The following is a 26,357-nucleotide window of genomic DNA, read 5'->3' as shown; positions in this document are numbered from 1 at the left end:
GAACCACTAAGCTTAAGTATGTGTTTGTTATTCACATTTTCACTCTTGTGCAAAGTCCTTGTCTAAGTGCCTTTTATATGAGTACTTGCATACAAGCATGCTGTGATTGGAATAATCCCCATAGCATTTATTTCATCTCAATTCAGCAACTCATTCATGGATAGGATACAATCATATTCTTGACTTTGTTTGCTTTACTTTTGCAAAGCTTCCATTTTAGCCATCATGGCCATTGTAGTGAACTTATGCTCCCATTTGCCACTATCAGCAGCGTTCTCCATTTTTTCCATTCACAAAACACAACCAAACTTTTTGTGAACGCAATTCTAAACAACTCGCCTGTCGCACTTACACATTTATTGACATAACTAGACAAACAAATAAATGCAATAAATGTTTAGAACTGTATTAAATGAATGGTCAACAGAAAGTGAGCATTCCTATTACTCACTCTCAACCAGAGCACTTGTCAAACAGGAAAAGCACACCTGTAAATACACATACACCCATGTGACCAAACATCTGGTAAAACAAAATGCAAAATAAGTCAAAATTTCACTGTTTCTTCATTCAAAAGACGAATTCCTCTTTTGTGTTCAGCTAAGGAAAGAACAATTACTGTTATTACATCTGTCAGAAAACCAACACTTAAGTTTTGTAAATTAATTCACTTCTGTAATAACATAGCAATTATGATTTGATAACATCACATGAATATTAATGATCTAATGCCTTTTCAATAATGCAGTTACCATATATTTGACAATTGTCCTTTCTTTTTTCTGTCTTCAGTCTGTGTGGATGCAATATTACTGATAAACAGTGTATGATCCTGACTTCAGCTCTGAAATCAAACCCATCACACCTGAGAGAGCTGGACCTCAGTATGAATGATCTAGGAGACTCTGGAGTGAAAAACCTCAGTGATTTACTGATGAAGCCACAATTCAAGCTGGAGACGCTACAGTCAGTATCATTATACTGTACCTCAAATAAGTTTGTTTACTTTAGGGCAACTGGTCCCAAGATACGTCGTTTATTCATTAAATACTTCAGCCTTTGCCACTGACCAGTCCAAATAATTTAACTGAATGTATTACTGCACACAATGTACTCATTGTGGACATGCTGTTCTGCAGAAAAAATAGTCCATTCCAATTCAAATGAAACAATATTAACTTGAATGGACAATTTTATTTTCTCTAGACTTTCAAACTGCAGTATCAGTGGAGAAGGTTATAAAGCTCTGGCTTCAGCTCTGAGATCAAACCCTTCACACTTGAAAGAGCTGGATCTCACAGGAAATGACCTCAGACAGTCAGGAGTGAAGGAGCTCACTGATTTACTAAAGGATCCAAATTGTACACTCAGCATACTGAGGTGAGACCTGATGAAAAGATTGGAAAATCATACTCAGGTGAATTATTTCCATCATACTCAGGTTCCCTGTACCATTGATTTAGACTCTACAGCAGGTAGGGAAAAGTCGATAATGTTTAAACATGCATGTGTTTGGTGATTTACTTTACATTGTTAAACTACTGTTTTAATTCATGTTAGAATATTTGACATTTTCTTCTTACTGGAAACTTGAAATCTTTGTGTTGTTTAGAAATGATGAATATGCCTTTCCGATTTTATCTCTGGTAGGTAATTAAAATGTCTCTCACTCAGACAGAATTACATGTCTGTTTCACTCTATTTCAGTCATGTTTATTTTAGTTTCTTGGACATTGAAACATTTACCATATCAGTTCTTTATGTGCATTTAATTTTAATTTAGTGTAGCTAATATAAAAATATGCAATCATTTAAAAACATTTTAATGTATTCATGCTTTTACTGTAATAACCGCTCATTCAGGCCTAATATACAGTTTGCAAGCTTATACACGGTTTGAAAACTGTTTAAAAAATTGTCATTAAAATATCTATCTTTTGAAAATTCATTTGCATAGAACAAAACATATTAATGGTCATCATTGTGTAAATAATCTCCTAGAAACATTTAGTAACTGACTACTGTTTGATTTTCTCTTAATCCAGGTTTTTGAGTTCTGCTGCAGATGAAGCCTGTAAGTTTGTGACTGCAATTGTGGGTAAAAACCCGTTACTCCTGAAAGAACTGAATCTGAGTGGCCATGAACTAGGAGACACACGAGTGAATCAACTCTCTGCTCTACTGCAGGATAAACACTGTACAATCAACACACTCATGTGAGTACCTCACATCAGTCGACACTTTCATTTTCAATCTCTTTCAGCCACATTCAGTGGCTGTTCACAACACATTGATCTAATGGCAGCTTAGGTGAAGATGTTGATTGGTGAGAAAAATATATTTTGCATTTACAACATCAACAAGAATCAAACAGAAGCAGAGGAAAAATGTTTGGTAAACCAGTGGGAAAAACTGGTAATTCTTTGCAAAGTCTACATTTGAAACCAAAACCGTGCATCAAACAGAAAGTAAGCATTGTAAAATTAACCAAATTATCAGAATTTTGGTGATGGCCCACTGGTTATTAGCCACAATGGTTACACTCATACATTATTACAGTACAAGTTCACCCAGAAATTAAGACTTATTTATTTGCGCTCAAGATGTTCTAAAATCTAAAATTGCTGAAACAAGTAGATGATCGCAATTGACACACTTTTTTTTAAAATTTGTTTTATTACAATGATAGTATCAGACTTTTACCACAGCCACCTACCTCATCAGGTCCCCAGCACACGTTTATTCTCCTAATTCACCTGATTACTGATCACTATCACAAAATTACCATAAAAGACACTCCCTTTCACCATACAACTTCTCCATTTATCCCAAACCACCTGCACCCATGGATCTCTTCACCAAACTGGCTAATGCGCTCAAAGCATCCCTGGCTTCCCAACCATCTACCTCTGTATGTCCCTTGGCCTTACCATTTAAATACTCTGACAAGGTGTCTGAGTAGTAGTGGCTTTTTATTTCAGGTAAGCTTTTACATTGAAATGCAACCTCAGAAATTTCCCATTGAGAGCTCCAAAGTAGCTTACCTTATCCCCCTCCTCTTGAAAAAGCCGTTCTATGGGCGAACGTGTCTCCCAAGAATGCCTAAAATGATTACTCATTAATGTTATGAACCTTCCATTGAAACCATTCTGGGAAAACTGCTTGAATGCAGGCTGGTGAAATATTGTTCTTCTCTTGTCAACTTACAACTAGGGGTACTTCATAATGAGATCATGAGGTTTCTGGTACTGGAAGGATCCACCATCAATATCATCCTGGGACACCAATAGCCAGGGGCATAACCCAGTTTCTTGGGCCCTGTGCAAAGACAATGTTTTTGGGCCTCTATTTCATTGTTTATAACCCATGCTTTGCATCACTTCTTTAATTCAATACTTTTACTTACTCAGTAATTCCTGAAGAATCACTGGTGTAAAATTATCAAACGTTGTTAAAAAGATGAACCAACAACCAACAGTTTAAAAAGGAAATGTTTGAGAGGGCCCCCACTTTCACTGCCTTGACCGGGAATCAAACCAGCAACCTTTGGGTCACAAGTCCAATTCAATACCCATAAGGGCACAACTAGTAATAAGTAGTTCGCTGAAGAATGGGGACATGTTTGTTGGAAAACCTATTTGGAAACCACAATGTGAATTTGTTATATCATAATTAAAGTGAGCTTATTTAATCCTACAGTGTTGCAATTCTGTACTGTGATTCCTTCTGTCTTCAGAAGAGGAAAGAACAATCTCTGTTATTAAACTTGGTAGAAAGCCAACACTTTTGTAATTTTGTAGTTTTGTAAATGAATTCACTGCTATGATAACTTTTGCAATTATGGTGATAATGCTTTGATAACATCACATGAATATTGAAGATCAAATGCCTCTTCAATAATGTAGTCACCATATATCTGACTATTTTCCTTCATCTTTCTGTCTTCAGTCTGTGTGGATGCAATATTACAGGGGAACAGTGTCTGGTCCTGGCTTCAGCTCTGAAATCAAACCCATCACACCTGAGAGAACTCAACCTCAGTGGGAATAATATAGGAGACTCCGGAGTGAAAAACCTCAGTGATTTAGTGGCAAACCTACAATTGAATCTGGAAAAACTAGTGTTAGTATCATTACACTGTACACCAGTGAGAAGTTTGTTTTCTCTGAAGACCCGTTCACACTAAGCACAATAACGATAAATATAAATATAACAATTTTAATTCAGATTTATCCCTTGTAACCAGCAGATGTCCTCTGTGTGCTACTACTGCATCTGAACAAACTTTTTTTCACATTGTCACACCATTAGGGGAACGCTCCTCTGGTAGGCAAAATAATACTATCTCTCACTGACCATCAAGTCATGGGCAGAGTAATTTCTCATGATGTGTAATCAATCTAATCAGACAGTGAATTTAGCAACTGTAGTCAATTGCCCAGAATTTTCAAAGAAAGCAACAGAAAGACACTGAAACTAGCACTGGATTCCCACTGTACTTTTTATCTGTATACTTAATTTTATCAGCATAACTATCATTAAATTGTGCAAACCCTTTCATTTTTAGTGGATTCTGACTGGTCATTGGGTTTTTATTATTTATCGCTGGGAAATGGTGTAAACTATGCTATTGTTTTACTCTGTAAATTATTTTTAGAACTATATGTTTATTGTTATCTTCATGGTGCTTTGTGTGAACAGGTCTTTAGAAAACTGGACCCAAGTCACATTGTTTATAGTAGCATTAAATCTTTTTTGCCTTTATAATTTATGAGATTTTGTTTTCAATAGAAATTTTATGGTGTAATGTTCTCGAAAAACTGAACAAGCTGCTGGATTTTCATCGCTATTTCAGACTGAAGTTATTACTAAATTAATGAATTGACTTCCGTATGATCAAGCCTTTAATTATTTAACTGAAAATGTATTATGTCAATTAAATAATTTATTTTCTCTAGATTATCAGATTGCAGTATCAGTGAAGAAGGTTATAAAGCTCTTGCTTCAGCTCTGAGATCAAACCCTTCACACCTGATAGAGCTGGATCTCAGAGGAAATGATCCTGGACAATCAGGAGTGAAGGAGCTCACTGATTTACTACTGGATTCAATTTGTACACTCAACACACTGAGGTGAGACATGAGGAAAATATTGAAAAATATTTTATTCTGGCAAATTATTTCCATCAGCTCAGATTCGCTGTAACACTTTTTGACTCTACAGCAGGTAGATATTTTACATGTGCTTCAGTAGGTTTAGATCATCAAACAAATTTAAATATTTGTCGAAGATAACACAATACAGCATGCAGGCTTTTATTATTAAGGGGAAAAGGGCCATGTGTGAAAAAGTATTTGCCCCCTAAATAACTGGTTGGACTACTCTTAGCATCACTTGTAATGAGTCTGTTACATCGCTGTGCAGGAATTTTGGCCCACTCATCTATACAGAATTGTTGTAATTCAGCCACATTCTAGGGTGTTCGAGCATTAACCACCTTTTTAAAGTCAAGGCATCTCAATTGGTTTCATGTCAGGACTTTGACTATGCCACATCAAAGTCTTCATTTTGTTTTTCCGTAAGCTATTCAGAAGTGGACTTGCTGGTGTGCTTTGAATCATTGTCCTGCTGCAGAACCCAAGATGCTTCAGCTTGAGGTCACTAACAGATAGCCAAACATTGAAAAATGGTGAAAAAATTGGTTATGTCACACCCGTCCAAGCAAGCGAATGATGCACATCACAGAGGCCGCCCAGGTTGCAAGGTGTGTGCAAAGCACTTAATGTGTGGTTCAAATCCAGTTCTGCCTCCAATCTTCAGTGCTAAATTCACTCTCACGCTCAATCATGACTCACGAGACAACTTTTCACCTTGACGAGAAATCTTTTTGCGATTTAGTCTCATGAGATCTCGTAGCAGAGATCTCATCACATCCCTAGTTTTTACCCATGTCAATCTTCTCAAATCTCTTTTTTTTCACACAAAACAAGATGAAAAATTCAACAAATTAAAAATTCATAATATAATTGATTTCTTGTGGAAAACCTGATGCAGCCCATACTCCAGCCCCCAGGTTAATTGAGTTTGAGACCCCTGCCTTGGCCCAATACATGTACTAAATGGTCTCATCACTACCAAGGACGACCGGACCATTCTAGAGGACCATGTGCACCCAATGGCTGAAACGTTGTATCCTGAAGGCAGTGCCATGTATCAGGATGATGCACCAGTCACCAGAATGCACCAGTACATGAAAACTTACTCCTGCTTGATCTTCTCTGTCTTCAGGTGCTTTAGTCCTGCAGCAGAAGAAGCCTGTCAGTTTGTGACTGGAATTGTGGGTATAAACCCGTTACTCCTGAAAGAACTGAATCTGAGTGGTCAGGAACTAGGAGACACACGAGTGAATCAACTCTCTGCTCTACTGCAGGATAAACATTGTCAGATCAACAGATTCATGTGAGTATCTTATCAGTCATTGCTTTTACTTTCAATCATGTTCATCGACACACAGTTTAGAACACATTGGATCTGATATGAGTTTTAGTGAAGAAGTTCATGGGTGAATGTGTTCAAACCAACACAATCTCACGGCAATTCGTAACTTTTTGATTTAGTGGCTAATTCGTATCAATTCGTACAATCTAATTCATACAATACAGTACGATTTGCTCATCACCCAATGATGGTTGGGTTTAGGGGTGGGGTTGGGTGCCACGTCTCCTTTTAAAATCGTTCATTTTTGTACGACTGAAATCTAAACTGCCACTAAATTGACAAAACGTAAAATACTTATGTTTTCTCATGAGATCAGGCTGTTCAAACAGCCACTAAAGCACAGCTACTCTTCATATGCTGACCTTATTCTTACGTTAAAGTCACTGAGCAGATCAGATTTATATTTAAATATCTATAACCGATTGAAGAGGAAACATGTAGAAAGCATACGTTTTCTCACTTGCCCTGATTCAAACTCAAACTCGCAGCTTTCAGCAGATGGATTTACAGCTGAGAAAGCAGAAAAGATACTAACCTCTGCTTTAGTTGCCTCTTTATATGTTCATCATAAAATATTAAGTAGCTTTATAAATATCTGGCTAATAAATAACATGCTACATATAAAATCACAGAATGTCATGAAAACAATGTGAAAAAATACATAATAACATAATTTACCTTTTATCATGATTAAAATACATGATCTCCTTCATAAACTTAATTCCTTTATTCGTAAAGACACAACATCTAACTGCTTTACATGTTATAATATGTTTATGAATGAGTTCATTGTACAAAATTATGCATTTACATGCTCAAAAGTTTAATGCTCTATTAGGGAATCATCATAAGTAATGGAAGGTAAAATAAATAATATATTGCATTAGTATTACTCTATTTATAAAGTACATTAAATTTATTTGAGTGCTTTACTGTTTAATTAGTGGTTTTAAATGGAAAATGGTTACAAAGTATTAGTACATTCATAGTTATGTTTTGCTTGACTGTACAAAAAGGAACACTCTTATTTTACAGCATTAGAATGAAATATATGTTGGACACAATAAGAAGATCCCTGGTTCAAGAGTGTGTCGGTCTATCCCAATACTGGGCTTGCATTAGTAGTGCAAGCATGAAAGTACCTCTTATGGGAAGGTTGTGGTAGAAAAGGCGAGTTAGTCCGAAGGTCACTGGTTTGAGTCTCAGAAGTGGCAGGTTCTGTAGGTAGGTAGAGTGAATATCCAGCACTCTCTTCCACGCTCATTACCAGGCACCAAACCCCGAACTGCTCCCCATGCAGCCCACTGCACAAGTTTGCGTTCACAGGTGTGACATTTGACATTTTGTTTTGTGCAAATTTTCACATTTTTGACATGAATCTCAGTAATTGTCTTTTCAATTTTTATTTCAGTCTGTATAGATGCAGTATTACAGAGGAACAGTGTGTGGTCCTGACTTCAGCTCTGAAATCAAACCCATCACACCTGAGAGAACTGAACCTCAGTCAAAATGAACTAGGAGACTCTGGAGTGGAAAACCTCAGTGATTTACTGATGAAGCCACAATTCAAGCTGGAGAAACTAAAGTTAGTATCATTATACTTGTGACAGGTGGAATGAAAACATAGATAAGCAAGCCAGTGGCAACAGTGGCAAGGCAAAAAATTCATACATGTTATAAACAAAAAAAAATTGATTTTACTGATAGAGATTTATTCTCAATGAGTAGTTCTTTTTACTATAAGTTATTAAGCAAACTATATATACCTTTATTTAAAAAAAAAAATTACATTAATCCTATATATTAATCTACATTGATAAATACACTCATTTGTTGAGTGAGGTCAACTGCAGACTAGGATTACAACCAGTGTCCTCTTTTTTTGCTTTTACAGTTTTGCTTTTGTTTGTATTACTAACTGTATGGTTTTTACCAATGATAAACACATATGAATTTTACATGGATATTTGACATTGTATTTTCTATTTCTGTCCTCAGTCTGTGTAGCTGTAGGATCACAGAGGAACAGTGTGAGATCCTGACCTCAGCCCTGAAGTCAAACCCATCATATCTGAGAGAACTGGACCTCAGTATGAATCAAATAGAAAATACGGGAGTGAATCTCTTATGTGACGTACTGAAGGATTCACGCTGTAAATTAGAGAAACTGAGGTGAGAAACATTCACATAATAAATTAAAAAGTTGAACCCTTGTGTTGTGGTTTAGGTTAGTTTGACCCGTTTTGTTTTTTGAGTTGTTGGACATACTACTTAATCTAGTATTTATTTAAAAACATTAAGTTGTTGAAAGTTTCTCATTTGGCATCATGAATATTCATACAAGGTTTCAACACTGATTCGTGAAATGATCGCACTGAAATTATATTGAGCCTGTATTATGTGTATTTGATTAAAAATGCATCAAATGCAAAACTTTTTTTTTTTAGTAATAACTCGGTAACAACGTATTTTATAGCCTAACATCCTTGTTTTGACAGACGCTGTTGAAAATTCAGAACAGTAGCTATAGGCTGTCTTTTTTTTTTTTTGTTTGTTTTTTTTGCTGCATCAAGCCAACTCTCATGCGTGATTGCAAAACACGGGCAGAGAAGAAGACATGAGCATTTAGAAGAAATACACAAAAGTAAATAATCTTGCTTGCTTTTTGAGCACTGTTGAGTGAGTCACCTACAATTGGCCATTGTGTTCACGTGCTCAACAGATATGGCTGTGATTGGTTCTAACTATCATCGCTGTTCTCTAAGCGGTGAACTGGACACTGAAGAACAGCAGCGTCTATCTATCAGCTGATCTATGATAAATGCAGTGGAGAAAACGTGGATATACAGAACATTTGTGTACCCCTTGCAGAATTTGTTAATATTTGAAGAATTTGATCAGAATAAGACAGATCATTCAAAATGCATGTTATTTTTATTTAGTAATGTTCTTCATAAGATATTTTACATTGAAAATGTTTAAATATAGTTTGTAAGACAAAACATGGCTGAAATGATTAAAATGATTATCTTCGAGTGACATCTTTTCCAGAAGTGACTGTATTATTGTAAGTATGATTGTGTGATCTGTATGATTTATCTTTTTACACTGAGGACAATTGAGGGACTCAATCGCAACTATTAAAAACACTCACTCTAGTGCTCTAGATTTTTTTTTAAATAATCTTATTTTGGTGAAATATTAAATTTTTTCTACATTTTCAGACATAACAGAATAATTATTGCATATTTCTTGGAAAAATAATCTGAATTGGGTCTTTTGAGCGATGTGGCCTTGTGTATTATGTAGAAAATGAGACCTAGCATGAGCTCACAGTTGTCTGAACGCCACCGTCTTTAACTTTTACTTAAACACTCCTACATTAAACCACTTGAATAATTATTAATCATTTCCACCTTTCTCTTTGTTTGTCTATTTCTAGTCTGTTTGGCTGTGGCATTACAGATGTTTCTTCTTTAACTCAGTGTTTGACAAACACAAATGCTCTGCAGTTTCTAAAAGAGCTCGATTTGAGCTTCAATTACATTGGAGAATTAAATCAATGTCTCACTGATGTGATACGAAACTCAGACTGTGAACTGAGGTGAGTTAACACTTTGTTATTAAAGAGATCCTTTAATATGTAAACAAATATTTCAAATATGTCTGAAAATGATCAAGTTTTTTGCAACAAAGCTTTTGTATCAGATTTAAATGTGAAGTAGTTGAACACAAAGTGCCAGATACTATCCACATGTACATCTGCAAGTTATTTTAAGGAGCATTATGTCTGGAAAACATGCTCTGTCCAAAGATCTGATAAACATATTTAAAGGGTTTACAGTAAGAAAATTGTTAAAAACTTAAATACAAGTGAGTAGTTGACAAATAAAGCCCTGATTAATGCAGCCTAACAATGACTTAGGGGATTTTATGTTTGTGTTTTATGTGTATGCTAATGCTAAGAGATGTGTCTTTAGCAGTCTTGGGCACGTTCCTTTAAAAGAGTCATTAGTTGTAGTTAATAGTTACTTCTCACAAATAGTAACTGAGTTACATCATAATAAAAGTAACTAATCACCAGGGAAAGTAACTCTTGCGTTACTTTAAAAAAAATCTAATTAGTCAAATGACTATAAAATAAATAAACATTGTATACTAATCTACACTATTTTAATATTGTTGTGGGACAATGTGAGAAACAACGGTAGCATGTCCTCAACTATATTTGTTTAATTCTGTCTGACTAATAAGTGTTTGTGGTGGAGAAATATACACCCCAGAAAAACAAGTTCTATGGCGCTGCTTACTTGAAAACAGCTTCGGTGTTCTTAGCTATAGTAACGGGCATTTTATTGTCAGTATCTGTAATGGGGAAACCGTAATTCAGTTGATAACTTGTTAATGAAAAAAATGTATCACCGTTAGTAACGCTGTTTATTTATAGCGCCATTATTCCCATCACTGGTCTTTAGTCTACATTTAAAGTTAACTGGGCAATTTACTTTGTTCCAGAATTTAGGGGCCGGATATATGAAAAAACAAGAATGCTACTGCCTACATCTGATTTTGATATTTAAGTTATAATAAAAAATTAATTGTTGAGCTGTACAGCAGAAGCTCACTCAAATAGTGGGCATCCAAGCCAAAGCAGGAACAGGAAAACAAGTCTAAACTACAAAGTAAAGGACATGACAACAAGACATGAAAAACACACCTTACAGTGGATCTCTGTTTAACCTTTGCTACTGTAGATGGGTGCAGATCACTTTCTTAAAACATAATCATTATTATTAATAAATTAGCAAATATTTACTAACCTTTAAATTGAAGTCTGCATGTAATACATAGGTAATAATTCATAGATCATTCAATTGTTGATCAATCTCTCTTTTTTTGTTTAAGTTTTCATAAGCAAATAGTATAGTTGAGTAATTTTTACAGTAAATGGATAAAACAAGTTTCAGATATTGTCAAAATGCAGCGTAAACGAATTTATTAAGTAAATAAATGTTGTACCCTACCTTTTACAAAAAAATAAATAAATAAATGAATAATGAATTGTCAACTGAACAGTTTTCTCTTGTTTCTACTTTACAGAATAGACCGTGACCTTCGGGTTTGGCAGTGCAATGATTAAAAAGGATTAGTGCCCCACGCAAGACCCTCAATACTGTGTCAACGAGGAGACATAAATGTTTGATGTTCTGTTTGAATATCAGAATAGGAAACAAGATGTCTTCAAATTATGTGAAATAAAATCTGTTCTCACAAAAAGAAACTTTTAGCTGTTTTTGTTTATACAGACATTGATTTACTGTAGTTAATAGCTATTTTAAACACATTTATAAACTACTGCTTTAACAAACCAACTTTATTATAGTATCTATTATGCAGTACTTTATAAGAATGATTGCAAGGTCAAGGTTACAAAAGGCTAAGGTAAATAATGCAGCAACTGTTGAACTGTTGTGTTGTTGTACTGTAGATGAAGAAAAAAATTCTGGAGGAACAGAAGACTATTAACTGTCAAAAAACTGACACCACTGTCAAATCAGCGTCACAATAAAAGTGTAACATAATTTATTTTGTTTTCACTAGGTTAGGGATTATTTGTTGTGCAGTGTTGTTATTTAAAAAGATTAAATTCAGTTCTCTTGATTTGAATTTACTAGTGCAACTCATAATTTAAAACACCATAGAAATGTCCATAAAAACGTGTATATGATTACAATTAAAGTAATATTTGGATTAAACTCCCCCATAATGAACCAATACAGATGTCTCTAACCATAAATGTGATCATCAAGTATCAAACAGAATAAATATTAACAATATTAACAATCTGAATATTCTTAAAAGGCAATATAAAAGTTTAAGTCATTATTCAAAGTATTTTGAAGTCCTCATGATAAAAATGTTGTGCTTGTTAACTGAACCCTGTTTGGACATTCTTTCTAGTGGTAAAGTGTTCAAAGGGACAAGGCCAGACAAGTGATTATTATTTACCAGTTCTTATTTTTCAGTTATTGTAATTAGGTCATACATTGTTACAAGAGAAATTAGAACTTACTGTAAATCTGCTGCTCAATGTCATAAGCTCAAAAGAAATTTACATCCCACATCCAAAATCTGTGAACTTAAACACGCAGTGTTTTTTTAATGTTAGAGATTTATGTAATATTTCACCTACAAGTGCAGTCATGTACAATATTTTATGTATTTACAGTTGGCAATATGAGACATTATTAGACTCAGACATCCATACTCACAAGAAACACAAGGATTACAATTTCCTGATCATCTTCCAGGTAGTAAAAACACATTTCACAAACAAATTTTGTTTTGCTTTGGAAATCAGTGGCTTTATTCACACACACTTTGTCCTAAGTGCATTTGCACTTTGTCTTTAGTTATGAATTCTGTTGTGAGTTGAGTTTCTACAGGTAGTCTACATTTTCACTACAGAACAGGGATTACAGCCGCACTCCACGTAGAAACAACATCAAAGTATACTTGATTACTAATGTATACAGTGTGACCTGATGGGTATTGCGCAAAAGCAAGATAAGGGACTAAGCCGGGATTTTCAAGCTATCCTGGTAAATTTAGTCCTGACTCTTTGAGTATAACTTAGTTAAATGATAGCAGTCTAAATTAAGCTACTACAGGGATTTACTTTTTGCAGCTAGCCTTCTCCAGAGCAGGCTAACAACCAGGCTAAGATTAATCTGCTATTAAGCTACTACAAATGAATGTGTTTTACAGTCAGTCACTCCATGTTTTTAGCCATTTAATTAGTGAAAAAACTGTGAAAGGTCACTTGTTATTCCCTTTTTTACAACATGTAAAACTTTTTGGTGTCCCCAGAATGTGTCTGTGAGGTGTCAGTTCAAAATACCCATCAGATCATTTATTATACCCTGCAGAAAATGGCAATTTTCCTGTTGTGTGATTGAACTAAATACATCATAACAAATTTCTGATCTGTAAGAAAATGCTAGCTTTAACCACCTATTCAGTTGGAATAGATCCATCTTTTAATCAAAATTATTTCTATATTCTGCCATGTATGACTAAAAAGTAAACTGAAAACCCAACTGAAATATCACCCCAATATGATGGTCTATACACCATACATGCACATATGTCTGTCCAAACAGCTTGAAAAGAAGATTTTTCACCATAGGTGCCCTTTAATGTAATTTAATATAAATGAAACGGAAGAGTTATAAAAAAATCACCTCCTCACAATTGTCATGAAGGGTAATATTAGCTATATACACCAAAACCATCTTTTTTACCAGGATGTAAAAATGTTTTTATCAGCTGTAAAATTGGCCAATGGCCAATTTACCATTGCAGTCAGAAATCATCTGGATTTCCTGGAGCCAGCTCCCAAAGGCGAGTCGATGAATTGCAATTTTATCGTTGCGTTTACGTAATTGCGTCATTGCGCGTCGCGACGTCATTCAGCAACATCAACAAACAAAAAGATTCTCAAAGCTTCACGAGTCGATGTGGTGAAAGCGAGCTCTGTTTACGGGTGAAGAAATGCGTTCAGACGATCAGGAGGAGCAAAAAGCAGTAAAAATAGAGTTTATTGAAGATGACAGTGAGAACTGGAGGGATAAAGAACTCTTAGTGAAGCATGAAGACATTGAAGAACAAAACGGTTGGTATGTTATTAATTTCTCGATAATGATGCTGTAAAATGGTTAGGCTATAAACGTAAAACAGTTCATCAGATTTAACTATTGTATTCTTATTAGTAGATATCAGACGTCATGCGTATATGTATATGTAAATACAGATCATTTTGATATTGACTTTTCCAGTTATAGCTGCTCATTAGAAAAATGCGGAGTAGCCCAATTATTAAAAGTACAGGTAAATTGTTCATCTGCTTTATGATATGAAATGATTAAAAGGATTTGTCATAATGTCATATTGTTTTTCTGTATAGATTTTTCCCTTTAACAAAGGAATTCATAGGGACAGAAAACACCTTGTGGCTTTCATTAATTAACACCATCTTTTGGCTTTGTTATTATGTAACATCTCAGCATAAAATCCATTAGCAACTGCACAACACCTTGTCACACATTCACATTTGCAAAGAAAATTGACAAGTATTGTTTTATTGTTACCATGATTTCCTTTTATTACCTAAATATGTTAAGCATTAAGCCCCAATTTCACATCAAGAACAATAACTGCATTAGGATTCAATTCTCACCAAAAACAAGGGACAGTGCAGTGATATAAAACTGTAATGCAGCCAAAACCTGCTTGGAGCTACTTAAGCTTTTTGTGTTGAAAAGAAACTGCACACCTTAAAATGTTATTTAGAATGTTAGCAGATGGATTTTGAAATAACTGTAGCTTATTTATTGAGAACAATAAAACAGAACAGAAAGCTAACAGAGCATTATTATAGTCCAGTTGAGGTCATGAGCACATGAACTTAATTTTTGGCGTTAGAAGTACATAGTATATTTCATTACTTGACAAAGTTTTTAAGGTGGAAGAGGGTCGATAATGGTATAGTTTTTAAAAAGTCATATTTCTTTCTAGAGTAGAATAATAATAGATGATGAAGCAACATTAGATCAACAAATATATAACTTGTAGTCCAAAAGCTTCCATAGATAGGATGTTATGCCCAATGTGTAATATCTCTGATTGTTCTGATTACATTAATGATCTCTGACACAGGCTTGACTAAATGGTTTCCATCAGCTGTGGGAGTGCATATGACAACCCCCATGATTCCATTCTCCTTGTGTCATCATGCTGTGTATTTGTTATTAATATTGCTTTGAATCCCTTCCAGCATTGAGACTTTCATTTTCTGACTTTTAATATGTGAAAGATTGAGGTCAAAGGTATAAAACGTTTTTAATGCTGAGTTATTTGTGTAGTTGGTCAGACATGTAATCATTTTCAACACATAAAATGTGTGAATAATATTTCAAAAACTAATAATATGAATGTTAATATTTACTGAAAATAAACCTCTTTCTTTTGTCTTTCAGACCTCATGGAAGACAATAAGGAGAGTGAAGAACTCAATGAAGAGGAGAAACATCATGTCAGACCTGAAGAAAAACATTTGAGTTGCTCACAGATTGAAAGCAAATTTCCATTGAAAAGAAACTTCACCTGCTCTCAGTGTGGAAAAACATTCCCATACAAAGCAAGTCTGACACGTCATATGAGCATTCACTCTGGAGAAAAACCTTTCACATGTGCTCAATGTGGGAAGAGTTTCACAGAGAAAGCACGGCTTATTGATCACCAGAAAATCCACACTGGAGAAAAGCCGCACACATGTGATCACTGCGGGAAGAGCTACCCATCAAGAGGAAGTCTTAAAAAACACATGATAATCCACGAAGAGAAGCAGCACACGTGCGTTTACTGTGAGAAGAGTTTCATAAGAAAAGGAACCCTTAATGATCACATAAAAATCCACACCGGAGAAAAGCCGTATACATGTGATCAATGCGGGAAGAGTTTCACAATAAAAGGACGGCTTAATGATCACATGAAGATCCACAGTGGAGAAAAGCCACACACATGTGATCAGTGCGGGAAGAGTTTCACACAGAAAGGAAACCTTCATGATCATATGAAAATCCACAGAGGAGAAAAGCCGCACGCATGCCTTCAATGTGGAAAGAGATTCACGCAAAAGGGAAATCTTATGGAGCACATGAAAATCCACACAGGAGAGAAGCCGCACACGTGTGATGAATGTGGGAAGAGTTTCACACAGAAAGGAAGTCTTAAGAAGCATCTGCTGATCCATACTGGAGAGAAGCTGCAGAGAAGTGCTCAGAATGAGAATAATTTATCAGACAAAGAACATCTTAATAATCACATCTACACTGGAGAAAAGCTTCATCCCTGTGATCAATGCGGGAAGAGTTTCACACAGAAAGCCAATCTTAATGACCACATGAGAATCCACACAGGAGAAAAGCTGCACACATGTGATCAATGCGGGAAGAGTTTCACGAAAAGAGGAAACCTTATTGACCACATTAAAATCCACTCTGGAGAGAAAGCGCACGCATGTGATCAATGTGGGAAGAGTTTCACATTAAGAGGAAACCTGAAAGATCACATGAAGATCCACACAGGAGAGAAAGCACATGCATGTCTTCAGTGTGGGAGGAGTTTCGCATATAAAGCCAACCTTAAAGATCACATGAAGATCCACACTGGAGAGAAGCCGTACACGTGTGATCAGTGCGGGAAGAGTTTCACACAGGCAAACAATCTTAAGATACATATTCGCTCTCATACTGGAGAAAGACCGTATAACTGTGATCAGTGCAGCAAAACATTTGCTGGACCAGAAAACCTGAAGAACCACCTGAAAGTTCACACACAGGAGAAACCTCACGTGTGTTTGTGTGGAAAGAGTTTTCCTCGACTGACTGCTTTAAAGAAACACCAGAGAAGACACAAAGAAGGATCATCTGTGCTTTGAGTGTGTTTTTTATTGTGTTTTCATTTCTTACAGATGCTAAACTCAGGATGCCTCTTGATCAGCTTTATAGCTTCAGAAGTCATGGATCAGTTGGTCATCTACATGAATCTGGCACTGGTAAGGACGTCCTCATTGTACAACATCAAATCTGGAATTTATAAACAACAGCAGAACTAATATTGTCCATCATGTTAAGTTTACAAAGTTTTAAAAAAGTGCATCATAATTAATTAATTAGATTTTCATTTACCTTAAACATTTCAATTGTGTTTTATATATAACATTTCAACATTAGACAAGTATAAATGTTTGCTGGATTGTTCTTAACCTGTCTAGCTATTCTCGTTCATGTTAAATATAAATATATAAGAGTGTCTTTTAAGAAAAACGCCTCTCGTTTGTTTGATGATTTGGTTCACGTGATTCATGTTTTGCATTTCCAAACTTCTGTTAAGGGAGCATATAAATGAGCATCGATGTGACCTGATTTTCATGATGCATAGTGAGAGTTTTCAGGAGTGAACATTTTAGTGCACTGGAAGAATTTAGCAATTAAGATAGCACTTAAAATGGTGACACCCTGATCAGTGTCCTCCTGACTACTGAACAAGGGAGCTGATTGAGACGCACCCTCAGACCTTCCCAGAGAATTCAGACCTCACTGGTATTTTTATTGTAAGATTCGGTCGATCGGTATATGGCCTACAAGGATTCATAATGGAGATAAACCTTGTAAGTGTTGTGATGAGATTTAGTTGGACTGGAAATTTGAAAATACAGGATTCAACCTGGAAAGTATCTGTGGCTCTGCAATGCTTCATTTCATTTAAGTGAGCTGCATTCATCAAATCAAAAAGTTGTTCTAGAGTATTTTCTAAGGTAATATATTCATAGTTAATATATTTAATATTTCATTTTTTCCTCAGTGTCAGTTTTGCCATTTTGTTCTGTGTGTGTCTTAAAAGAGAAAAATATCCATGAAAATTATTACATCACATTTGGGACTGTCTTTTATATACGCCACAAACATCGTATGTTTTTATCGAATATAGACAGTTGTAGTTAATATTTTGGGCACCCATGATAAATCTAAGCAAAGAAAGTTGTGAGAATTAGTCTGTATTTCTCATCTCTCCATAAAAAAAACAAGTGTAAATCATAGAACATCTATATATTTTTCTCAAATACTAGTTGGTCAGAAAGAAGCAGTGTCCAATCATGGTAATTTTAATTCTGACTGCATTAAAAATAAAGCTGTTTGGAACCACTGAAATACATTTATTTGGCCATATTTAGGTCAAATGATGCCACCTGTTGGTTGATCAAATCCTTTAAAGGTTATCGGAGCCTTAACACTTCATTGTGTTTGATATATATATATATATATATATATATATATATATATATATATATATATATATATATATATATATATATATATATATATATATATCCTTTTAATTCGTTCTAACATGTAAATTAAGAGATTTGTAATAAAAATATTAAAGTAAATAACCTTTATGATGACCTAAAGTAAACCTTTTTTGGCATAAAAAGAAGTTTTAAAATGGCTGACGTAGTGCTAGATGAGTTTGTAATATGATTGTGTTCTCTCAGTATCGCAACAAATGACAATGATGAGAAATTACTTTTTTTGCTGTAAACGTTTTGTAAAGTAGTAATTAAACAATTTCAGTCACAAAGAAAATTCTGCAAATTAGGTAATGATGAAGAAAATGTACATTTGTGAATATAATATTTACCCTATATATTAAATCAATTGCCTATAAATTCTGTTATGTGTCATTAGAAAAGTAACAAATTATATCACACATGGAAAAATCTGTTAATTTACATTTTGATGTAAAAAAGTCAGACCAAAACACTTTAACATGTGGACATTTGACAAAAAGATGATCAATCGATTAGATACTTGAGTTATAGAAGACACAATTTGAATTAGGATTACCAACTTTAGATACAATCTCATTTGTGGGGTAGACATTGTGTAACACTTCTAAATGTAATTCTTTAACTTTGTTGGAAACACAAAAATCCTAAGGTAAGAGCCAAGCTTTTTTCCAATTAATTTTATCTGTTCGAGAATTCCAAAGAAATTATCCCTCGGAGTGATTCTTTTCTTTGACTGAAACACATTTTTTATATTTTTACTACTACATATTATGTGTTTTTAAATGTTATTTTATTAAAAAATAATAATAATAATTAAACATTTTTTTATTGTATTTGCTGAACATTTCCAGTCAAATGCATAACAAGTCTTACAATATTACACATTTTAGCATAACGTGTAAAAGTAACAAAAAGAAAAAAAGGAGACAGAAAAAATAAATAAAACGAATAAAGAACAAGTGCGGGTATACATAACATTTACCATAGAAAAGAGGAGTTTTTAAGTATATTCACAGTTCTGGTCGCTTTAAGACTTGAAAATCCTTTAAGAGTTTCAAAACTAATTTTTAATTCAGCCTTGAAATGGAAGATGTTCCTCTCCGACCATTTATACTTCTGAATGTTATTTTATTTATTTATTTATTTATTTTTTATTGCATAACCGACAGGAACATCATACAACACAATACGAAAAATGAAACAAACAACTAATACAACAACTCTTTGTGAATGTTATTTTTTTGTTGTTTCAGTGGTATTTACGCATGACGCAGATTTTAGTCGCGGTTACGTCATTGGCGCGACGCCATCTAGCAACAAATCTTCCAACCTCTGGCTTCTCTTGAAAATTAGATGGAAATGCAAACAAATCTTTTACTGAAACCACGCGGATTTTACGGGTTGAAAAGCTTTCCATGTCGAATAGGGGATTTGAAACAGATTAGCAAAGTTTTGTATTTTTCACGAGTCAAATGTTTTGAAAACGAGCTCTGTTTACAAGTGAAGAAATGCATTCATACGATCAGGGCGAACAGAAACCATTAAAGACAGAGTTTATTGAAGATTACAGTGAGAACAGGAGTGATCCAGAACCCTTCAGTGTGAAGAATGAAGACACCGAAGGACAGAAAGGTTGGTGTTTATTCTCAATTATTACTTGAACAAGAGTTCACAAGATTTAATGCTTGTTGTCTGTCAGTGTAAAGTATGTCATCCAGATGCCTCAAGTTAATATGAAGACATGTTTACATATAATAGATTGTTTTGTATTTTATGATATATATATATATATATATATATATATATATATATATATATATATATATATATATATATATATATATATATATATACACATTACATGAAACATTGGGTCATGAAAATTTACTTGAAAGTCCTGGAAAAACCTTGAAATTTTAGTAGTAAATATGTGTGTGACCGAAAGCGCATGTAAGTATGACTTCAAAACAACATTAGCACTAGTTGACTGTAAACAATGTACTTTGGGTATTGGCTGTTAATATGATTGTCCCTATTTAGAATTTGCAAACAATACTTTTGTGAAATTATATTATTAAGGAAAAAGTCTGAATGTGCGAAAATAAAACCAACTTAATCCATTATGTAATGTAGGCATTAGACGATAACCATTTTCAGGGTATGCTGTGGTTGGAAAAAGTAATTGTTTTAAAACCGCCAAAAATTTCTGCTATATCGTTCTATATGCAAGTTTTTTTTAGGACAACAGTATCTCCAGCAGAAAATATTTCCAAAAACAACTATTCAAGTTGAAAGAAATCAGTGTTTTTGAAACAAATGAAAACAGCAGAAGTCAATGATTAATTTGATAGATTTAGCCTGACATGTTACTGCTCCAAAATATTGAAAAAGTTTCTCAAAATAAAATATTTTGTGTTCAAATGGGAAAAAAGTTTTGTTTTTTACCCAGACATTTAAAAAGAAAATATTTTAGAGGTGTATTAATAATATCATAAAAACTGATATCGTGATGTATTTATCCAAGGTTATTTTGTTCGAATCTTATTGTGTTTTATAATCTGTTGCATTTATATGCTTTTCTTCATATTTCACTTTCATCTGTGTAGGGTTGCATGGTTTACCTGTACTATGGTAGTATCATGATACTATGGCTCCAAAATACTGGCGGTGCCACTGTAGTTTGTAAACGGTAGTATCGTCAATAATGATTTATCTACAGTAGGTAATGTTGCATGTGGAAAAGTCAGTAAAATACTCATGTTTATGCAACAATAAATCATTTTATTTTAATAGTGTGTTTAGCCCTTTAAGGTTGCAAAACTGTAGAAATTTGCATGTCCTATGTCCATTTCCTATTGCATGTTTTCTGACGCTTCAGTTCGAAAACAAATCTTAATCGGTTCATTTCTGTTCCTGTTAATATGATTTAGTAGCTACAGCTAGGCATGGGACAATAATCGTTTTCAAGGTATACCGCGGTTTGGAAAAGTCAATGTTTTAAAACCGCCAAATTTTTCTGTTATACCGTTCCTAAGGTTTGTGTACAATTTTTTATTTTTATTTTTTATTTTTTTAGGACAACAGTATCTCCAGTAGAAAAAAAATCCAATGAAGTTGTTTTAAATTGTAAAGAAATCTGTGTTTTTGAAACAAATGAAGACAGCAGAAGTCTATAATTCATTTGAATTATTCAGCCTGACATTTTACTGCTGCAAAATACTTTAAATCTTTAAAAAAATAAAATATAATGTTTTCTGAGAGGAAAATTATTATTTTTTTTATCCAGACATTTAAAAAATGTATATTTTAGAGCAGTGAGCACACTACCATGATACCGTGAAACCCTGATATTTTTTTCCATGGTTATCATACAGTCAGAGTCTTACTCCGGCCCATGCCTAGCTACAACAACCACAACAATCTCTTTAAAAGAACGACTCACAAAGTGAAGCTGTGAATTACTAATTGTTACCTGATAAAACCCAAAATAGCAACAGGAAACATTGAAACAATTTTTGACCACTTCAAATAGCCTGATTTTGTTGGGAAATGACTAAAGCTAAATGTAAAGTTTGTAGCCTAGCTAAGTGATTTCATGTATTGAGGTAAAGTTGGTTTTATATTCGAGTATTCGTTCATTTTTGACACTGTGCCTGTGTTGTTTACCTCGCTACTTTGAATATTCCAGGGTTCATACGGTCATTGAAAACCTGGAAAAGACATGAAATTTCGACATGGCATATAGCCTGATTTTGTTGAAAAAAAATGCTCTTTTGTAACAAATTTAATTTGGTATAATTTGTATCTTTATTTTAATGTATTTTTGTTCATCAGTTATCTACAAAATAAACAAAAAGAATGAATAAATTTTAGGTGAAGTTTTTGGCTTTAAGGTAATTATGAGTTACATTCAAGTAGACCTAATATAACCTGTAAAATGTTGTATTTCTGTCCATTTTCTTTATAATTTGAGTTATGAATTACAGTATCGCAATACTACTTGGTATCGTGATACTTCAGCTGGTATAGCATCGTAAGATTAAATAATGGTATCGCGACAACCCTACTTCTGTGCAATAGTGAAGAAGGTTTTATGAATTTATCTGCATTTATACACTTTTCCTTTGGCTCATGTAATGTTTTAGTTTTATATATTTTTGATCCAGCTATTGGAAAATTATTTTTAAAGCTTACAAAATTATATATGTGCATGTTCCTATTGTAGCAAATACCTTATAGGATCACATTTTTACCTTTTATTCTTTATAAACGATATGCTAAAAATGTAACTATTTTGCTTTGACTTCAGGTCCGATGGAAGACAGTAAGGAGAGTGAAGAACTGAATGAATTGGAGGACAAACAACACATCAAAACTGAAGAAATAACTTTAAGTTGCTTTCAGATTGAAAGTGAATTTCCCCTGACGCAAACAGCTAACAAAAAATTCACCTGCTCTCAGTGTGGAAAAAGTTTCTCATATAAAGTAAGTCTCGCACGTCATATGACCATTCATACTGGAGAAAAGAAGCACACATGTGATCAGTGTGGGAAAAAATTCCCATACAAAGGAAGTCTTGCACATCACATCAGAATTCACACTGGAGAAAAGAACTACCTATGTGATCAGTGTGGAAAAAGATTCCTGTCTAAAAAAAGGCTTCAAGCTCACATGAGAATTCACACTGGAGAAAAACCTTTCACATGTGATCAATGTGGGAAGAGGTTTCGAATTAAAGGACAACTTAAACGTCATATAGCAATTCACAGTGGAGACAAACCACATACATGTATTCATTGTGGGTGGAGGTTTACACAAAAAGGACACTTAATTGATCACATGAAAATCCACACTGGAGAAAAGCCGTACACATGTGACCAGTGTGGGAAGAGTTACCCATTCAACGCAAGTCTTAAGAAACACATGGTGGTTCACACCGGAGAGAGGCTGCATACGTGCGATCAATGTGGGAAGAGTTTCGCAACAAGGGGAGCTCTCAATGTTCACATAAAAAGCCACAGCGGAGAGAAGCCGCACACATGCGAACAATGTGGGAAGAGTTTCAAGCAGATAACACCACTTAATAATCACATGAAAATCCACACTGGAGAAAAGCTGCACACGTGTGATCAGTGTGGTAAAGGTTTTCCATATAAAGCAAGTCTTAAACATCACATGAGCATTCATAGTGGAGAAAAGACACACACGTGTGATCATTGCGGGAGGAGCTTTGCACAAAAAGGAAATCTTAAAGATCACATGAAAATCCACACAGGAGAAAAGCCGTACACATGTGATCAGTGCGGGAAGAGTTTCCGGTTCAAAGGCCATCTTAAGAAACACTTGGCAATCCATACTGGAGAGAAACCACACAAATGTGATCAGTGCGGGATGTGCTTTGCATGCATTGGAGTTCTTAATAAGCACATGGTAGTTCATTCTGGAGTAAAGGCGCACAAATGTGATCAGTGTGATAAGAGGTTTACACACAAAGAAAGTCTCAAACGTCACATGAGTCTTCATAGTGGAGAGAACCTGCAGGCGTGTGACCGGTGTGAGAAGAGTTTTACGAACAAGGGACGTTTTAATGAACACATGAAAATCCACACAGGAGAAAAGCCGCACGCTTGTGATCAATGTGGGAAGAGTTTCTCGATAAAAGGAAACCTTAAAGATCACATGAAAATCCACAGTGGAGAGAAGCCGTACTCTCGTGAGCAATGTAGGAAGAGTTTCATATCCAACGCAAAACTTACAAAGCACATGAAAATCCACACAGGAGAGAAGCCGTACACGTGTGATCAGTGCAAGAAGAGTTTCACACAGGCAAACAATCTTAAAATGCATATTCGCTCTCATACTGGAGAAAGACCGTATAACTGTGATCAGTGCAGCAAAACATTTGCTGGACCAGGAAACCTGAAGAACCACCTGAAAGTTCACACACAGGAGAAACCTCACGTGTGTTTGTGTGGAAAGAGTTTTCCACGACTGACTGCTTTAAAGTTACACCAGAAAAGGCATTGTTCATACTGTGACGAGATTTGATCCATATTGGAGAAAAGCTGGACAAATGTGCATGGAGAGTTTTGCACAAGCAAATCGTCTTAAATTATAACTGTTTAAGTGTGATCAGTGAGATTTATTATTTTTTTTATTTACTTATTTATTAGATTCCCAGCTGCAAAATAAAAAGAAATTTCATACACAGTTAAAGTCAGAATTATTAGCCTACCTTTTTATTTTTTTATTTATTTATATTTCCCAAATGATGTTTAACAGAGCAAGGAAATTTTCACAGTATGTCTGATAATAGTTTTTTTTCTTCTAGAGAAAGTCTTATTTGTTTTATTTTGGCTAGAATAAAAGCAGTTGTAAAAATTAAAAAAAAAACATTTTAAGGTCAAAATTATTAGCCCCTTTAAGCTATATATTTTTTGATATTCTATAGAACAAACCATCGTTATACAATAACTTGCCAAATTATCCTAACCTGCCTAGTTAACCTAATTAACCTAGTTAAGCCTTTAAATGTCATTTAAAGCTGTATAGAAGTGTCGTGAAAAATATCTAGTCAAATATTATTTACTGTCATCATGACAAAGATAAAATAAATCAGTTATTAGAGATGAGTTATTAAAACTATTATGATTATAAATGTGTTGAATAAAAATCTCTCAGTTAAACAGAAAATGGGGAAAAAAATAGACAGGGGGGCTAATAATTCTGACTTTAACTGTATATGAAAAGCCATGTGGTCTCTTTGTGGAAAGTTTTTTTTTGTGACCCTTTAACTCTGCTATGGTTTACACTACACAGCATTGTTGGTTTACAAAAAAAATCAAACAAACATAATCCTGTTGCACTACTACACTTGATGTTGGTTTTATTGTAAAAAAAAAATAAATAAATCCAAGACAACGTGTTAAATGAGAATCTGAAATATTTTAAGCCATAGGTCAAAAAAAAGGAGGATTTAGTGTTCAAAAATGTTTATTTTGATAAGTTTTATTTTGATAATAAGTTTTTAAAAAGTTGCAATCGACATCATTCTTGCTCGAAGAATAAAGCCATACAAGTTATACACGTATCACGTCTTATGTGAACTCAAGTTATTTTTTATATAGATGCGCAGCAAAATGTGCTAAAAGAGAGAAAGCGGCACCACTTTGCCTTTCCTCATATTTTTAGATACCCCTGTAAACAACAACTGAGGAGATGAAAAATTGTATTTTTTTCGTTATTTTAAGTTTTAAGATAAAAAGTTTATATTAAACATTTCTATTTATAAATGAGCAATTAAACATTTTTTTAGGTTGTCTCCACTAGTCTTACTAGTATTGCATTCATTCAACCATGGTGAACGCACAGAGAATAAAGGCTCGTGCTTTTGCACTCCTTCATTTCGGACACTGCGAGAATCAGCTTTTCTCCCATGGTGCACAACAAAACTGAAAATTCTGTGTGACAGCCACAAGGGGGCGTATTCCGACAGTTATGTCCAAATGTCATGTGCAGTGGAAAGGCGACTTCAGACTGGCCTTGAGTTCCAGAAAAAGCTCCATAGGGATTAAAGGAAAGGTGTTGATAGTAGAAGAAGAGTGGCCATGATGACAGTTTCTTCACTAAGCTTATTTATCAAATGAAGTCATGTCTTTCATGCTTTATGATGTGCAGCAACGAATGACTTTGGATGGCTTTTTTAACTGTAGGCTTTCAGACTGCAGTATTACAGAACAAGGTTATAAAGCTCTGGCTTCAGCTCTGAGATCAAACCCTTCACACCTGACAGAGCTGGATCTCAGAGGAAATGATCCTGGACAATCAGGAGTGAAGGAGCTCACTGAGTTACTGCAGGATCCACACTGTACGCTGAAGACACTGAGGTGAGACCTGATGAAACAATACAACATAATACAGTGAAGCAATGATTATACAGTAGGTA

General features: G+C 34.5%; 3 protein-coding genes across 3 annotated transcripts in view; all 3 read left to right on the top strand.

Annotated features, from left to right (window-relative positions):
* Positions 1–10,106, top strand: part of LOC130216386 (protein NLRC3-like) — a 229,101-nt gene extending 218,995 nt beyond the window's left edge. The window contains exons 18-26 of the mRNA XM_056448281.1: positions 793–966; positions 1,207–1,380; positions 2,046–2,216; positions 3,949–4,122; positions 4,959–5,132; positions 6,289–6,459; positions 7,910–8,083; positions 8,497–8,670; positions 9,941–10,106. Coding sequence (XP_056304256.1) covers positions 793–966; positions 1,207–1,380; positions 2,046–2,216; positions 3,949–4,122; positions 4,959–5,132; positions 6,289–6,459; positions 7,910–8,083; positions 8,497–8,670; positions 9,941–10,106 — 1,552 coding nt within the window. The remainder of the gene's footprint in view (positions 1–792; positions 967–1,206; positions 1,381–2,045; positions 2,217–3,948; positions 4,123–4,958; positions 5,133–6,288; positions 6,460–7,909; positions 8,084–8,496; positions 8,671–9,940) is intronic.
* A 3,871-nt stretch (positions 10,107–13,977) lies between these two features.
* LOC130216397 (gastrula zinc finger protein XlCGF57.1-like) lies at positions 13,978–17,797 on the top strand. Its single transcript, XM_056448291.1, has 2 exons — positions 13,978–14,173; positions 15,537–17,797. The coding sequence occupies exons 1-2, from the start codon at positions 14,053–14,055 to the stop codon at positions 16,997–16,999; spliced, it is 1,584 nt and encodes a 527-aa protein (XP_056304266.1). The 5' UTR covers positions 13,978–14,052; the 3' UTR covers positions 17,000–17,797.
* A 1,880-nt stretch (positions 17,798–19,677) lies between these two features.
* On the top strand, positions 19,678–26,115 carry LOC130216394 (gastrula zinc finger protein XlCGF57.1-like). The gene is made up of 2 exons (XM_056448288.1): positions 19,678–20,044; positions 22,722–26,115. The coding sequence occupies exons 1-2, from the start codon at positions 19,921–19,923 to the stop codon at positions 24,458–24,460; spliced, it is 1,863 nt and encodes a 620-aa protein (XP_056304263.1). The 5' UTR covers positions 19,678–19,920; the 3' UTR covers positions 24,461–26,115.
* The last annotated feature ends 242 nt before the right edge of the window (positions 26,116–26,357 follow it).

Source organism: Danio aesculapii, chromosome 22 (assembly GCF_903798145.1).
Source record: "Danio aesculapii chromosome 22, fDanAes4.1, whole genome shotgun sequence".
In the NCBI taxonomy this organism is placed as follows: Eukaryota; Metazoa; Chordata; class Actinopteri; order Cypriniformes; family Danionidae; genus Danio; species Danio aesculapii.
This window is presented reverse-complemented; position numbering and strand designations above follow the sequence as displayed.